Source organism: Drosophila willistoni, assembly GCF_018902025.1.
Source record: "Drosophila willistoni isolate 14030-0811.24 chromosome 2L unlocalized genomic scaffold, UCI_dwil_1.1 Seg168, whole genome shotgun sequence".
NCBI classification, from domain to species: Eukaryota; Metazoa; Arthropoda; class Insecta; order Diptera; family Drosophilidae; genus Drosophila; species Drosophila willistoni.
Genome location: NW_025814047.1, coordinates 3668296 through 3684016, shown reverse-complemented (window position 1 = coordinate 3684016; position 15721 = coordinate 3668296). Strand labels below are relative to the sequence as shown.

General features: G+C 31.6%; 1 protein-coding gene across 4 annotated transcripts; it reads right to left on the bottom strand.

The window, feature by feature from the left end:
• Positions 1-2085: 2085 nt before the first annotated feature.
• Positions 2086-14277, bottom strand: LOC6640894 (PTB domain-containing adapter protein ced-6). Of its 4 annotated transcripts, none has more exons than XM_015178665.3 (7): positions 13787-14277; positions 5509-5810; positions 4995-5422; positions 4692-4933; positions 3269-3727; positions 3048-3193; positions 2086-2986 (listed from the first exon to the last, which is right to left on the bottom strand). In XM_015178665.3, exons 2-7 carry the CDS (start codon positions 5803-5805, stop codon positions 2927-2929), a joined length of 1632 nt encoding a protein of 543 aa, XP_015034151.1. In that variant the 5' UTR covers positions 5806-5810; positions 13787-14277; the 3' UTR covers positions 2086-2926. The 4 variants fall into 4 exon arrangements, with proteins under 4 accessions (XP_015034151.1, XP_023030771.1, XP_015034150.1 ...); XM_023175003.2 differs by having other exon boundaries at positions 5509-5807; XM_015178664.3 differs by lacking the exon at positions 13787-14277 and adding an exon at positions 13008-13202.
• Positions 14278-15721: the final 1444 nt, after the last annotated feature.

The window sequence follows — 15721 nt, the reverse complement described above, 5'->3', positions numbered from 1 at the left end:
AAAGTTTATATTAAAGTACCTTAAGAAAGAAGGAAAGAAAAAAGTTGCCTAGAGCGAAATTAAAACCAGGATAATTATCATTTAGACTTGTTCTCGTTACTGTATTAGTTCATCTATTTAATTTTCAAATCATTGTTGAATATATAGTATGAAACTAAAATATTGACTAAAAGGCTAAAGATTTGAAAACGAATTAAGCAAAGAAATATATTTGGAAACGCAAAACGCGTATATTTGTATCCAGCACTTGGAAGATTGTTTTGATAGAAATCTCCTTGATGATTTTTGAGCCCTCTTGTTGAAAAATAAATTAATATATTCACAACTGATTAAAAGAAGATTTGGAAATGACTCTTTTATATGTTACAAATACTGATTCAAATAAAATACAATACCAAAATGACTCATTAAACTCTCAAAAGGAGTCAAAACTGATTAAAAATCAGAGTTCATAAGCAACTTAACAGGAAAAGTCGGGCCTAGGTTAGCAATTTCATTCAAATATGATCAGAAAACTAACCCATTTATGTAAATTTTAAACAGAAAACGTATTCAACAAAAAAATTTCCAAATCCTATGTAGATGACTTGACTAAAAGGCCCTGCCATTAAGGCAATTGGACAACAAGAACTCGGTTTCGAATCTCAGGCTATAGTATGGGATGCCGATATCGCGATAGTTGCTTTTAATAAACAGTTTGCATCTATTTTCCATAATAATAATAATAAGGAAAAGATTTGCATATGATCAGAAATTTTTGTAAATGCTTGTTGAGTTAATATAGATTATACCAAATTTATGGGTAATTGGAAATGAGAACAGCTCTGATTATTTCGTTTTTACATATGTCGAGTACAATATTTGATAGAATAAAAATTTTAAAAAACACTTGATACCCTTGAGAAAAAAAATAATAATAATTGTTATCTAAAAACTAGGATAGTGCAAAACTGTAACATTTTTGTTTTTCTTTAATTTTGCTTACCATTTCTAGTCTGGGTCACCAAATGACTTCAAACTTTTGGACAAGACAGTTAAATAATTACAAAATCAAAAGGTAGAAGAATCATAATTGTAGGTTAATTCCGAAACGAGTTATGAGCTACGCAACTGAAGACTGCAAGCTGGTGTTACAGTTTTGCTCGTCAGTGTATATGTTAGTTACTGGATCCAAATCGAGAATACACCTGATTTTTCCTTTGTTATATCTTGTTCTTTGGATCGTTCAGATTCCAACAAATGTTCTGCGTATACCAAGAAGAAAAAAAGTTCTGGATAATGAATAATATAAAGTAAACTCAAAAAATAGTCGAGAAAAAGTTTAGTCTAACTGAGAACAACGAATATGTTCTAGTCTCCTATTCTAAATAATTGAATACAATAAAATGAGTACAGTATTTTTGAACTCAAGATATTCAATATTTTTGAATACACTAAACTACTGTCTGGCTCTATAGAGTTGAAAAGAAAAACATTTATGCAAAAGGTCTGCATCTGTTTAGTACACATTGACCAATTTTAACATGCCCTCTAAAAAAAAGTGCTGAAACCTGAATAAGCGAATGCTTTTAGTGACTTTACGGTACTGACATAGATTCAAGATTCTAATGGCTTAACTATTTATTTTATACAGTAAGAGAAAAGATAAAAGGCGCCCTGCTAGATCATTCTAATGGAATCAACTTAATTGAATGTATAGCCAAGTTGATAATACAAGTATATAGGGATAAATACATATATCAGAGACTGACATAAAACTCATTTATGCGTCTGCCTGCTGACATTGTAATTTCTCCCTAGTAAAAATATGTAATTTCTAATGCAACAATGTTTTACGGCTTGTTTTACTGTTTGTTGCCCGCAAGCAATTAAATTCCAGACGATCTGTAACAGAGTCTTAAAAGAAAACGAACATTCCACAACAAAAACAACAACAACAACACCACCACAAAACAGAAATTTGTATTCATGGCAAAACGTAGATTGTTTAAGTTTTCTTGTTGTTATATATAAATGAAATCAGATAAATATAAATGTTGATATGAAAATGAATTATGCATAAGGATGTTTACTTCTTTTTCGTTTTTGTTTGTTTTTTTTTAGGCACTACAGTTTATTCTTTCTGCTTTTACATACACAATAATAATAGTAATAATAATAATCATACATACATCATAATAATAATAATAATAATTAATAATTTTCTATATTGCAATCGATAACATTAAATAAATTGTTCATTTTGCTGACGTTTCTTCATCTTCTCACACATTATTGACGACTCAAGTTTTTATTTTTTCGTACATTACAATATTCATATTCGTTCTTCTTTACAATAATCATCATCATGATATTTTCGTTTGTTTGTTTTTAATTAATTAATTTATACACAAAAAAATATTTACTCTCACATTTAGTTCTCAGTTTGCTTTTTTGTTTTTTCTTTCTTTCATCACTTGCATTAACAAAACATTGATTTAAACTATTTAACTACAGCAACAATTTGATAAGTTTTCAACAAAGTGCGTGTTGTTTCCTTTTCTTATTTTTGATCTCTCAGATAATAATTATTTAGCAAAACATATATATAAAATTCGACAAAATCAATCATAATAAATACAATAATATTTATTTATATATATATATATATATGTATGCATATATATATCGGCATATATAGATAATATAAACAATAATACACAAATTAAATAAATTTCCAAAGAAAGCAAAGAAATAAGGGAAATAATCAAGCAAGAAAAAAAAAAGTATTTATATATATATATAATCTTGGGAATGCCTGGCGAAATTGGAGAAGAGATAGGTAACCAGATCAAGTGAGGCCTATGACTTGTTGTTTTTTTTGTTTGTTTGCATATAAAGTTTTTGTAGTTGAAAATGGTTTTATTGGATTTAGCACCTGGATTTTCTATTTACGCAGAGGATCCAGACTCTCCAGCGAAAAGTCATCAATATTTAGTTGCTGACTCTAAAAACAAAAGATAAACATTATTTTCCTTGACATTATTTTTCAATTTTGATTTACTCACCTTGAACATACTTGGTCCATTGTTCAACTCAAACGGATCGGAGCCAAATAGATCTGTATTGCCATTGAGGCCATTGCTTGATGTAACGTTGCTGCTGGTCACCGAGGTGCTGCGTCTGGGTGCAGCTATCTTTGGTGGCGGCGCCACTAGAAATAAAGATCCAAACAAAAATGTGAGTAAAGTTATATAGATAGAAAAGTATTTTATATAATTGAACTTACACAATGGCGGCGTTATATTCAATTCGCTGGAGAATCCACTGCTATTGCTGCTTAGATTAGTAATATTATTGTTGTTGTTGCTCAATAAGCTAGTATTATTATTTTGCAGCTTGTGATCATTATTATTGAAAAAGAGCTGTTGGCCAAAACTTTTTGATGGCTCGAAACCGAATAAATCATTGCTTATGGTATTACGACCGCCGCCGTTACTCAAATTATCTGGAATCTCATCGGCTCGTGGATCGAAATCACTATCCGAATCGGAATTTAACAATAATTCATCCATTTTCTGGCTATTGCCTTTGCTGCCACTGCCTCCGCCGCCACTGCTGCTGCCCGAGATGCTTATCTGACTGGACAAATTATTACGCGGCGGCACCATGGGCAAGAATGAGCTGGGCGATGTTGAGTGAATCGAAGCCGTTGTCGAATTGGTATCAATCAATAGCTTGTCTTCATCTGCAAAATGGAAAACATTATGGAAATTAATGACATTTCTTGATACTCATTGAATATTTTAGTGCAAAATCTATAAAATATCCAACAATTTCAATTTAAGTAGGTATTTCTGTTAAATAAAAAAAACACTCGCCTCTTTCGCAACTAATTAAGTTTTGTTTTTTTTATAGCCATGCGTCATCGGTATGCATGCATTTTGCTTATATCACAAAGCTCATTAAAAAAAAAAAACACACAAACTCAAATATAATAAAAAACATTTCGTTTAACAAAAATGTCGAAGTCAAAAAGTTTAAATTTTAGCTGGATATAAGTAACACCTAATTAGAAACAGTTCAGTTTAGAAACAGAGGCGAATCTAAGTTTTAGTATTGCTTAAACTTTGCCCCTTAATTTATTTATGGAATAGGCTGGAAAAGTCTTCATGGTTTTTAACAAATTTATAAGTTTTCTTATGTATAGTATCTTTAAAATAGTCATGGACGGAGTTAGAAAATATGTTTAGGGATGATTTTCAGCTCAGTTATTTCCGTTTTTCTTAAATGCTGATAAAATGTTCAGTCTAAAAACTTATTTAAACTTTACGACTGCTTTAGAGACTCACTAGTCGGGGGTAAAAAGAGAGAGTTGGGGAGTCTTTTCCCCAGGAATCGTACATGAATATTGTATATAAACAATTTTTTCTTCGAGAGAAGAAAGTCTTCGACTGCTTATTGCATACTTTATGGAGCAAAGTTCTTCGTCCACAAAAATTGTCTGTATACAACGTTTTCTTCGATACTATTCCAAAAATTTCTTTATATGCTTTAAAAAGTAAAGTTCTAATACATCTTATTGCATACTTTAGGGGACAAAATTCACCATATTACAGATCTGTCATTAAGAAATCTCAAATCGTCAAGTCATAGATCTAATAATAAGCCTAATCTAACTCTTAGTTTAGTATTTTCTCTAAAAATCTTACCCAGCTTTCCATTGCTTAGAGATTCGGTGGCTTCCAGACCATTTTGAATTTGGCTCGTTGGTGGCTCTTCGGCAATATCCTTAATGTTCAGCTTAAATAGCATGGCATCTAGCTCGGCCTTTGGCAATTTTCCCGATAATTCATGCAATCTTTCCTTATAGATGGCAATGGTTTGCTGCAAATGTTGTATATGCTGCTGAGCCTTGCTCAGATTCGTTTTCTCCGTGCTATCCATGAATTTTCTTTAAAATAAATACGATTAGCAACAGTATTTAATTTGCAATAATTGCAGAATCCACTTACCTATAGGCCAAATCAAAAGCCTGACCAATAGTTAATGTGATATCAGATGCCAATTTATTGGATATAAAGACAAAACATTCATGAGACTCTTCTGTTTTGTCATTGCCATTGGTATGACCATTTGTATTATCGCCATCTGTTGCTGTTGTTGTCTTAACCGTTTTGGCTATAAAACTAAAGAATTTCTTGACACCCTTCTCATCCGCACAATACGAGATATTGTATAAGGGGAATTGATGCAAAATCTTATGGGTACGCGGCTCCTGTATGGCCACACCCTTGATGCTAATGGTAATTTCCAGCTTTTTGAATTTCTCTTGCGTACCAGTTTCAGCTTTTTTCATTTGCTGGGCAAATTGTAATTTCCTTATGGCCTCCTTGACCACCTCAATGCCCTTGGGTTGGTCAACACTCAGATTACCAAAGAACTAACAAAAAGAATGATGAGTTGAGATGAGATGAGATGTGAGAAGATCAGATATATACGTAGTCACACCTTGATGACTCCACTCACCTTGACTAGATAGACCGCATGACCGTTGATTAGTTGTTCGGGTGTATGCAACCAGTTGCGTTTATTGTTCTTGGATTCACCCTTGCTGCCATTTTCACCATTGCTAATGCCATTGTTGTTATTACTATTGCTATTGGCAATGATGCTGCTACTATCACCGGATTGATCCTTATCCTGTTGCTGCTGCTGTTGTTGCTTATTATTATTCTGTTTATTCCAGAATTTTAACTGCGACATTTTGGCAGCCGCCTTGCTTCCTGCGCCCGAGCCACTGTTACCAGCTGGTTGATAAGGCATTGCTACTAATGAAACAAGAGAAAAGTAAAAAAAATGTGTAAGATTTGCATTCACAAAAAAACGTTGCCTTGGGTTTTTCCCCACTCCCACTACCCACACCCTGCATTTCAATTTGCGCAAAAATAACAAAAAAACAAAAAAAAAAAAATTCTGTCGCCGATATCGCTAATTATCGTTATACAACAAAGTGAATCTAAATGTATTCTTTTGGCTAATTGCAAATCGTGTTCGCTGAGAGAGATCACGGAACTGTGATCGGTGATTGCTGATGTGCCTGTGTGTGTTTGTGTGTGTGTGTGGAAGATATATCCAAGTCAGCAGCGTAGTCATTATTTTCAATCCCCTTGACGAATTCCCGAATGAATTGCATACTAGTTTCTAAAGGCAAAACATTATTCTGTATTCTTAGAACTGAATCTTGATATAAAATTAAGGTTTTAAAAATGATTTAAATTTATTGATAAACTTGATATAACATCTTCATAGAGGAACAAAGGCAAAATGCTTGATGTATATTGATACATTGCAATCAATTTACATTGAGGATTACTTTTGAGGGCAGTAGATTCTATATCGTAGAGAAGAATAATGTAGAAATTTCTGAATATTTCTATCCATGTAGCAGACGAGGAGTTGTTTCTCATTTTTTAAAATATTCATCGCCAGTTGGTTTTTTATGTTTTAATATTAATTAAATGTATTCAGAGATCTAGATCTTGATATGAAAATTAGTTTGCAAGAATTAATTAATTAATTGCATGTCTTTAACCCTTAAATGTCATTACAACGCCTTTGTAATATATAATATGTACATATATATACATAACTTCATATATTAGAATAAATAAATCGTCATAGACTCGTCTTAACGAATATTTCAAATAATTTTCAATGGAACTTGCAATAATCTTCAATAATCTTGAATAAAAAATGAAAAAAGTTTCATTTTATACTTCAAAGATTTTGAGTTATTTTGTTTTGTTATTGATTTTGTTCGTAGCTTTTAGTGTATTTAAGGGAAATCAAAGCAAAAATAAGAAGTCGTGCTTAAAATATCAAACATGGTCTGGTGATTTGTATTAAATTTTAATATGAGAATTTCAGAATTTCTATAAAGGACAAAATATAGGGACTTAAGTCTATAATATTATAAGACTTGTAGTCAAATTATTGAAAATACTTCTGTCCTCGGTAGATGAGTTGTCTAAGTGGCCTAGTCATTGGATGTAGTTTTCGTCTAAGCCGAAGGCCTTACTTGCCAGTGCTTGTAAAATATAGTTAGGTTGATAGTTTAAAACTATATCCTATACTTTAATACAATACAATACAATATAAATACTTCTCTAGCTTAGTGCATACTTTAGGGGGTAAAGTTCACCTCGATTCACATACTTAAAAGGCATGGGAGAAGTAATTCGATTTATTAGTGTTAATATAACTAAAATTTCTTTGTGTTTGTTTTCTAATTTTTTTTTCGCGTCTTTCTTTGGAAGCGAAAACAAGTAAAATACCATTAGACATAATTTGACCTATATTACGGCAATATATTTTTCCACGTGTTTTTTAGAAACATGACCCTTAGTTCAATTTGCTTGATATTTGTACTTTTACTTCTAATCAAAAGTAATGGATAAAAAAAGGACCAGATAATGGCGATGGTCAATCTAAAAACTTAATTTTTTTATTAGATAAACCTTATTTTAAATGTGTTATTACGGTTCAAAATGCTTGACGAACTCAAACGAACAAAAATTGTTTTTTAAAAATATTGTACAATATTTTATAGTGAATGAGAGCAGAACCTGAGAGGATGTAGCATTTGAAGCAAGTGGATCTCATTTCAGAACAAAAAAATATAGATTAAGTTGTTTTTCTGGCATATTGTGGATTGATCCTAATCAACTTGATCTAGATTCATTTGAAGTTTGCACATTGTCTACACAAAAATTTCCCACATGCCTGTTCAAGCCTCCTTAGAATTAAATTACTTTAATATTTAACTCAATTACTTCAAATCTAATGCGTATAATGGATTTATTTTAGCAACTTTGCTGATTTATCTATTAAAATTTTGTTTATAGTTTATTGCCTATTAAACAAAGTTATTAACTATAAAAAGATTTCTAATGCAAATGAAAAACCCATGACGTACATATTAGAGATTTTAATAGAAAATTTACTTATTGTAATATGTAAATTATTGCAAAAGTAAATTATATTATATTTTATGAAAATTGTTAATGAGTTTTACAGATTTAAATTACTTTTTTGTAACATTCTCCCTTTATCAGTATCTTTAATATTATTATTGGCAATATAATAGAAATAACTATTGGTTAGAACTAGAAATCTACGTCAGCGGAAAACCTGTTGTTGGTCAGCTGCAATTTTGTTGTTGTTTTTATTTCTGTTGGTAGTACGTCATCAGAGTGTCTCTATAACAAAAGACACACACAGACAACATTAACAACAATGAGACAAACGAAAAAACAATTCTCAGAAAATACACAAAAAAAAAGTAGAACAAAGTTTTAATCAAAGTCACACCTTTTGGAAACAAACACAAAAAAATGACTTGGCGAATCTTTTTGTCGTGCAATGAAATTCTCATATTTCGTGCCGTCTTATAATTAAGAAAAATCTTGCAAAAATCTTTTATACATATACATAAATATATATATAGTACGTACATATGTATATTCATCTATATAATATATAGATATAATGAAGCTTTGTTTTCACACACTCGTACATACATACATCCAAAAAATACGTAAGCTTTGATTTATTTTGGAGTTGACTATGGGATTCGGGGCCTGAGACTTTCAGAGAAACTTGGAGGCCTCGAAGAGGTGGGAAGGCGGGGGGGATGGGGAGAGGAAACTGTGGCTGGGGCTAAGACATTAGGCAATCGTACAAAAGCGAAAGCTAAATTGGCCAAAAGCGGCATGCGATGACGAACCGACGGGTTATAATATTCGAAAATAGCACAAAGCCAGCTTAAGGCAGCTTCAAACGAAATGAAGAGTGGGCAAAGAGTGGCAAAGAGTAGATAGTTGGCTGGGGGGAGGTGGGGTGGGCACTCTGTATTTGCTTATTGTACAACTAACTATATGGCAATTGTGCGCAATTATGGCGCACAACAACAAAAATTGAAAAAAAAAAAAAACGACGAACAAAAGATAATGTCGTCGACAACTAAACTAAAACCGCAATCATGTATTATATTCAGACAAACACACAGACATACATATGTATACACATATGTATTATATTCAGACAAACACACAGACATACATATGTATACACATATATACTATATATACTTGTATTTGTACGTATTTACATATGTACGAGATGTCGCGGAAGTCATTCTGAGTGGCGCAGTTGAAGAAGATTTTACAAAATCTATATATACAATATACAAAACGCCTCCGCATTCAGCCTAGAGCTTAGTTAATATGCAGAGCGAGTCTTGGCAATGCCAACAGCATATGAGATTTAACGGTACTAAGAGAACAAAACAGCTGATAATGATTTAAACAAATGTCAACGCAAAACAACTTAAATGATGTATGTAAGTGGTTGTTTTTTAGAGGGAATTTTTTTTGAACTTGTAAATAAAAGACATTTTTTTCTTTTGCTTCATCAATGAAGTACCGACTTTGGTATACCATGCACCAAATGAAAGGAATGAAGATTACATTCTCTTTAAATCTTTCTCGTTTCAAATTCTATTTAAATAAATATTTATTATTAGTAATTATGATTCATGCTGATAAGCATATTCTTCATGTTTCTTTAAACTTTGAAATATTTTTGATTGGCTTATCTCTAATATTCTTGAATGCAGCAATCATGTTTATATACATATATATATTTGATCTGTTTAACTTTCAATGAGTCAAGTTTCCAATTGATTCAATGTAAACAAAAACAATTTACAAAGTAAGCAAAATGAAGAGTTTATTATTTTACTTATAAATTCTTTAAGAAGAATTGTCTTTTTTTTTTTTGTCTTGCTCTGTTCCGAAAGGAAGAAAGATTCTTGGATTCTATTAAGAATTTATTATTCTGAATTTATTGCTTACTTATAAATACTTTTTTCTCGATTTAAAAATTAAAAGTATTGTAAAAAAAAAGGGAAACCTTGAGTTAACAATTTTCGAATTGAAATTTATAAACAAACCATTAGTTCAATTCAGGGAATGCAAATAATGATTATTTCAATTATTTATAATAAATTCCTTCATTTGTTAGATTTTGAATAATGATTTTCATAAAAAAAAAAAGAAAGTGTATTAATTATGTATGTGATTTAATATTTATGTAACTTATAATGATTAATTTTCTTTTTTTTTTAATCCAATTAGATATACCCATTTATATCTTATGCTGAGATCAAACTCTGTGAAAAATCAATTATCTTTTCGTCGTTCCAACAATAATAATAAAAACATTGGGTAATAGAGAGGATTTTGTTAATAGTTTCATAAACTTCTACAAAGATTGAGAAAAAATAAATAGACTAAATAAACGCGATATAATTAAAGCTAAATATTACTGCATTAAATAATTTAGATGTTATTTTTTGTAATTAGAAATAAAATGCTTTACAAATAAATAATAAATTTAGATATCTTATCTTACAAAATTTACAAAAATTCAATGAAATCAAAAGGGTACGTATCTTTTGGGGTGGTCTAGGGTGTTCGGGGCTATCCCTAACTCTAAAACTATATTACATGGATAATTAGATTCGTCCTTGTAATTATATGAATATTTTTTATCATTATTATTATCAATTAATTCACTCTTAGGCTTACAGGCAGCATCTATCTGCAAATACTAAACAACACAACAAAATTTTTTTAAGGGTAAGTTGTTTAAATTTGTTTAAAATTTGTTTTGTATTTCTTTTAAAGAATAGCTAGCTAGAGTGAACACGATTTTCATTTCTCTTTTTCTTATTTGGGGACATTCATTAATTTCATTATACAATTTAGATTCCTCTTATCTAAAATTCGATTTTGTTGGCATCCTCATCACCTCTTCCTGATATTTACAGTATAATTGTTTTAAGACCATGTACACTGCTGTCCAATTAAATAAGGACAGAAAATCATGTGATTTGACATCATTTTAGCAAAAAGAAACAATCTAACAATGAGAAATAAATATCTTATTGATATGTTTCTTTTCTATAATTTTTTTAGTTTCTATACTGAGAAACAGGACTACCATTTCCTGTCATTATCATTAATGTTCATTATTAATATTTATTTAAAAATTATTTGAAGTAATATCACAATTGCTGTTAAATGAAATTAAATTTGTTATTGATAGACTACAAGATTATTTCAATCTAGGCTGTGATTACGGCTTCAGTTAATGACCCTCTCAAAGATTTTAAAGTAGTTTTCACTACTAAAAATTTGGCAAAATTTAGCTAATTACTTGGTGTATATTCAAAGAAAAAGTGTTCAATTTATAGGTTAAAACGATCGTTCGAAATAGTTGAATGCTCATGTGAAAATTTTAATGGTACTTTCAATATGTAAATTTCAAACGAGAATATGACCAAATATAAAAAAAAAACTCTTTGTTAGATAGCAAATTTGAGATAAGGTTGATCATCCGAGGGGGGTTTTTTTCGGGGTGTCTGTGCACTGACTGTGAAATTATGGTGAACCATTTTCCATACATTTCTCTTTAACAAATGCTAGTCATAATTTATGCACACACATACATAGATAGACACGCACACACATACATACATACAAATATGAGTGTTAGTGCGCGAGTACTTAAACACACTTTCTTTCTGAGGCCTGAACAGGTGAGGCCTGAAAGGTGTTGACCAACACTGGCTGGCGCAACAGGTGTTTGTCTCTGACGAATATAACAACAACAACAGATAATACACAAATATTTATTTGTTGTTATTCCAAGTTAAATATGCCAAAAGAAGAGCGGCTTCTTTTTTTTTTTTTGGTTTGTTTTATTACGAGACTTTCAATAATTAGTCAGACCGCAAAAGGTAGAGAGCTCGAGGTAGGAGACGATTAGAGCGGGGCGCTAGACCACGCGGCTGGTGCGTGATTATTTGTTTAAATGAAGGGGCGGGGGGGAAGAAAAAACAAAAACAAACAAACAAATAAATAAAACACGCAATGCAGCAACATTAAAAAAAACAACAACAAAATATGTTGCAAAACACAATGCAAAGGAATTTTTTAATTAAAATCAGTAATTATTTACTTTACTTGTTAGGCTTAAGGCCGACTTTAAGTTACTCATTTGCCAGTTAAATCATCTTTGAGATCAGTAAACTAAATGCTAAAGGGTCAAAAACTTGGCTAAGCTTTGAATTTGTTAACCTTATTTTCGGTTTGATTTTGAGAATATGCTAATAATCAAAATGATAATTTTTCTTAAATCAAATATGTAACTTATTTAAATGGACTCTATGATTTACTTTATGTAGTTCAGAATGAAAATGGTCGATCATAAATAATCTATTTAACCTCTTCTAAATAAGTACTTGACTTTAGAATTTAGTTAAAATTTTCTGTAAACTTTGAACAAAATCATAAAAATTACACTTATGGACAAATACATATGTAAGTGTGCGAACCAGGATTTGACAAATGTCCATATAAAAAATAATATGTATGAATTGATTCTCAAAGATTCTTAATACTATCATGTAGTTAAATATGTATATATTTTTTTATACTTATTCGAATTTGTAGAATCTGATTTTATAAGAAAATTTAAACAAGATTTTCTAGAGAAAACGTTTTAGAGCTTTAATTTAGAACAGTTTATCATATAAAATATTAATTTCCAGTTACTTATTGATTCAAATTTTGAGAGAATACTCAAATTCGAAGCTTATCTCTTCAGGATTTTGGCCTGCTGGAAAGTTTTATACAGTCCTGCTTAAGGGTCTCTCAATGGAAGGAACCCCCCTACAGACAGAAATTTATATGCCCTTTTACCTCACATACAAAGGGTATTTATTAACACACACACACACTGGCACACAAACAACAACAAGAGTAATTAAAATTACACATTAAAATTTGTTGAATTGGTTTTTTTTTTAATTTAAATGCTGTATGTACTTATATGTTGGTACATTTGCACTTTTGCTTTTAAATTACTTTTGCTTTTTTTCTTATTTTTTGCACGCATACCGTTTAATTTTGTATTGTTGTTGTTTTTAGCAGATCTGTCGGGTTACAGTTTTACACACACACACACAAAAATAAGAGATTTTCACCGCTATTTATTTCTTCTCCTGCTTTTGTATTTAAACGTGTATGTATGTGTGTGTACCAGCAGCGCCAAGGCGCCAACAACAACAACTAAACAACAACGAAAACAACTAAAGTAACTAAGGCTAAGTAAAAACGTAGTAACGTACACGACGGTCGACAGCTGGTTACTAAATAACAAAAAAGTTGGAGCCCGACTTTTTCAAGTCGTTTCGTTTAATTCACTTGCACACAGAGGCACACACACATGTAAAGTTCGAGAGAGCAGCTGGCATTCATCGCACACACACAGAAGCACACACATAGATTGAGAGAGAAAAACAACAATTTCAAGATTGCAGAAGTCTCTTTCTCTCTCTAAGTGAGAGATCATGAAAATTAATTTGTTTAAATGTTATTTGTGGGTTTTTGTTTAAACATATTTTGGTTTTTCATGTACATTTTTTTAAGTACTTTTACACAATTTCCTAAATTGCTTGACACCCACTCACTTGAATTGATTTTAATATTTCTATTTCGCTGCAGTTTTCTCTCTCTCTCTCTCTCACTCTGTGTTGCTCTTTTCTCTGTTGCCTCTCTTGACCTGCCTTTCGTTAAATGACTCGGCAAAAATAACTATTATTAAGCCAAAGGAGCAGGCGCAATTTCTGATTTATTGAAACCTTCTTTTATTATTTTCTGCACACACACACACTTACTTTTTGATTAGACTTTTCAGACAATTTTCGCTAGTTTCACTCGTTTAAGAAATATTTTTGAAAAAAAAAAACAAATCTCGTTTTAGTTTTGCCTTGTGTGTTGATTGAAGAAATTAGTGCAATTGAGGCAAAATGCTCTCTTGATGATGCGGGCGGAACGGCACAGTTTTGGTTTTGGGTTTTTTTTTACAGTTACACGCCACAACACGCTCGTTTGGACTTGGGCTAAAATGGATGCTGCAGGCGGGTGGGCTCTCAATACAATACAAAAAAAGCAGAAAAATCAGCGTTCTCACTCCTCTTCACGTCGTCTTGTGTCGCGTTGTCTCTCTTTCGAGCTATTTAACTAAAAACAAAAATCACTGCGCAAATTTACAACGATAGGCAGCAGCAACAACAACAAGCATTTAAAATAGTATATCCTCAGCACCTTCACGGACCGCTGATTTTTCTCTACCGATCACGCGCAGCACTCATCCGCCAAGAGACTGACCAAAACCAAAAAATAACAACAACAAAAACCAAACTGTTGTTTTGAGGCCGTTCGATTTTGCACCTGCCAGGGCTGCAATCGCAGTAACTCTCTCAAGCCAAAGGTAATCTGAGCGCAGGTGATGTGATCAGCCCTGGTTTGGGTCTACCAGATGTAAAACTAGTTATAAATGCAGGAATAGAGGCAGCCAGGTTAACTACTAGATGCCCTGCAGGTCAAAAGAAATATTAATACACAGAGAGAGAGAGATAGAAAGAGAGAAAGTAGATTTGAAAATAAGGTCTGTCCTTATTTATTGTAAAAAATTTTTTTATTTATTTGCATCAATAAACCTTTTTTCTTTTATCGCAAAAGAGTCTAAAGGTAAAAGTAACATGCCGTCATTTTACAGTGTAGGTGATTGGCGTAGTTTTCTCTTTTGCGGTCGACTCACTCACACAACGAACAGATGTCCGCTTTATTGGCATTTCTGTGCATGTGTGTGTGTTGGTGTGAGCTTACCTGTTGCTTTTCAATTGTTTTTGAAAAATTTTAGCAGAATAATTGTTGTTTTTTTCCACACAATTGTTAGAACATATGGAAAAATCTTAAGATTTCTATTGAAATGGCTTTTAACCAATTACGTTAACAACGCCCACTAATAAATGCAAACACACACACATACATCATCTCTAAGTGTGTGTTTGTGTGTGTGTGTAGTGTTTGTATATGTAATTTAAGCTCCGCATAAAAAACAAAGACACAACAGTCTCAAAAAAGACAAGCAGAAGCAACAAAAAAACAACAACAACACAGAGAAAAACCAAAAGAAAAAAAATTATATTTGTGATACGTAATTTCTGGTGTGTTGTTGTTCGGCGAGTTGTTGCTGCTGTTGCTTGAGTTGCAATAAAAACTGGTTTCCTAAGTCAAGCGTATAATGTGTCTGACGATATTTGTGGATATATCTTTTGTGATTTTTGTTGTTGTTTTTGGGCGCTTTTTTTGTTGCATGCCTTGCATTTTCCAGTGCATAGTTTCCTTTTATCGCTATTTGCCACATTTTGACAGTTTTCCAAACTCACAGAAATGAACAAAAGGCAAAGAAACAAAAAGAAACCGGCTTGTAATGTGGGTGTATATGTATATGTATGGCTCCGTGTGTGTGTGTGTGTGTTGCATGCCGGTGCATTAGTATGGGTGAAGCAACGGCATCTGAACTGCAGTACAAAGTAAAAAAGATAATGGAGTTGGAAAACACAGTGGTTAAAATCCCTATTAATTTAATTATATAGTAAAATATGTATATGGGGATTGTCCATAATGACATAAGCCCAAAAATATTTTCTATAAAGACGCAATTTATTGAAACAAATCGAAATTAATTGTTAATGCGAATTTAAGAATATTAATGCAAATAAAAACAAAATCCAGTTTGGCATGTAAGCGAATCACATAAATTT

Bases quoted from the DNA above. Each gene is read 5' to 3' on its own strand.
- LOC6640894 (XM_015178665.3), bottom strand. From the start codon at position 5,805: ATGCCTTATCAACCAGCTGGTAACAGTGGCTCGGGCGCAGGAAGCAAG. The intron at 4,934-4,994 runs GTAAGTGGATTC...TTTATTTTAAAG, and splicing joins GCTTTTGATTTGGCCTATAG to AAAATTCATGGATAGCACGG. The intron at 3,194-3,268 runs GTAAGTTCAATT...CTTTATTTCTAG, and splicing joins GAATATAACGCCGCCATTGT to TGGCGCCGCCACCAAAGATA.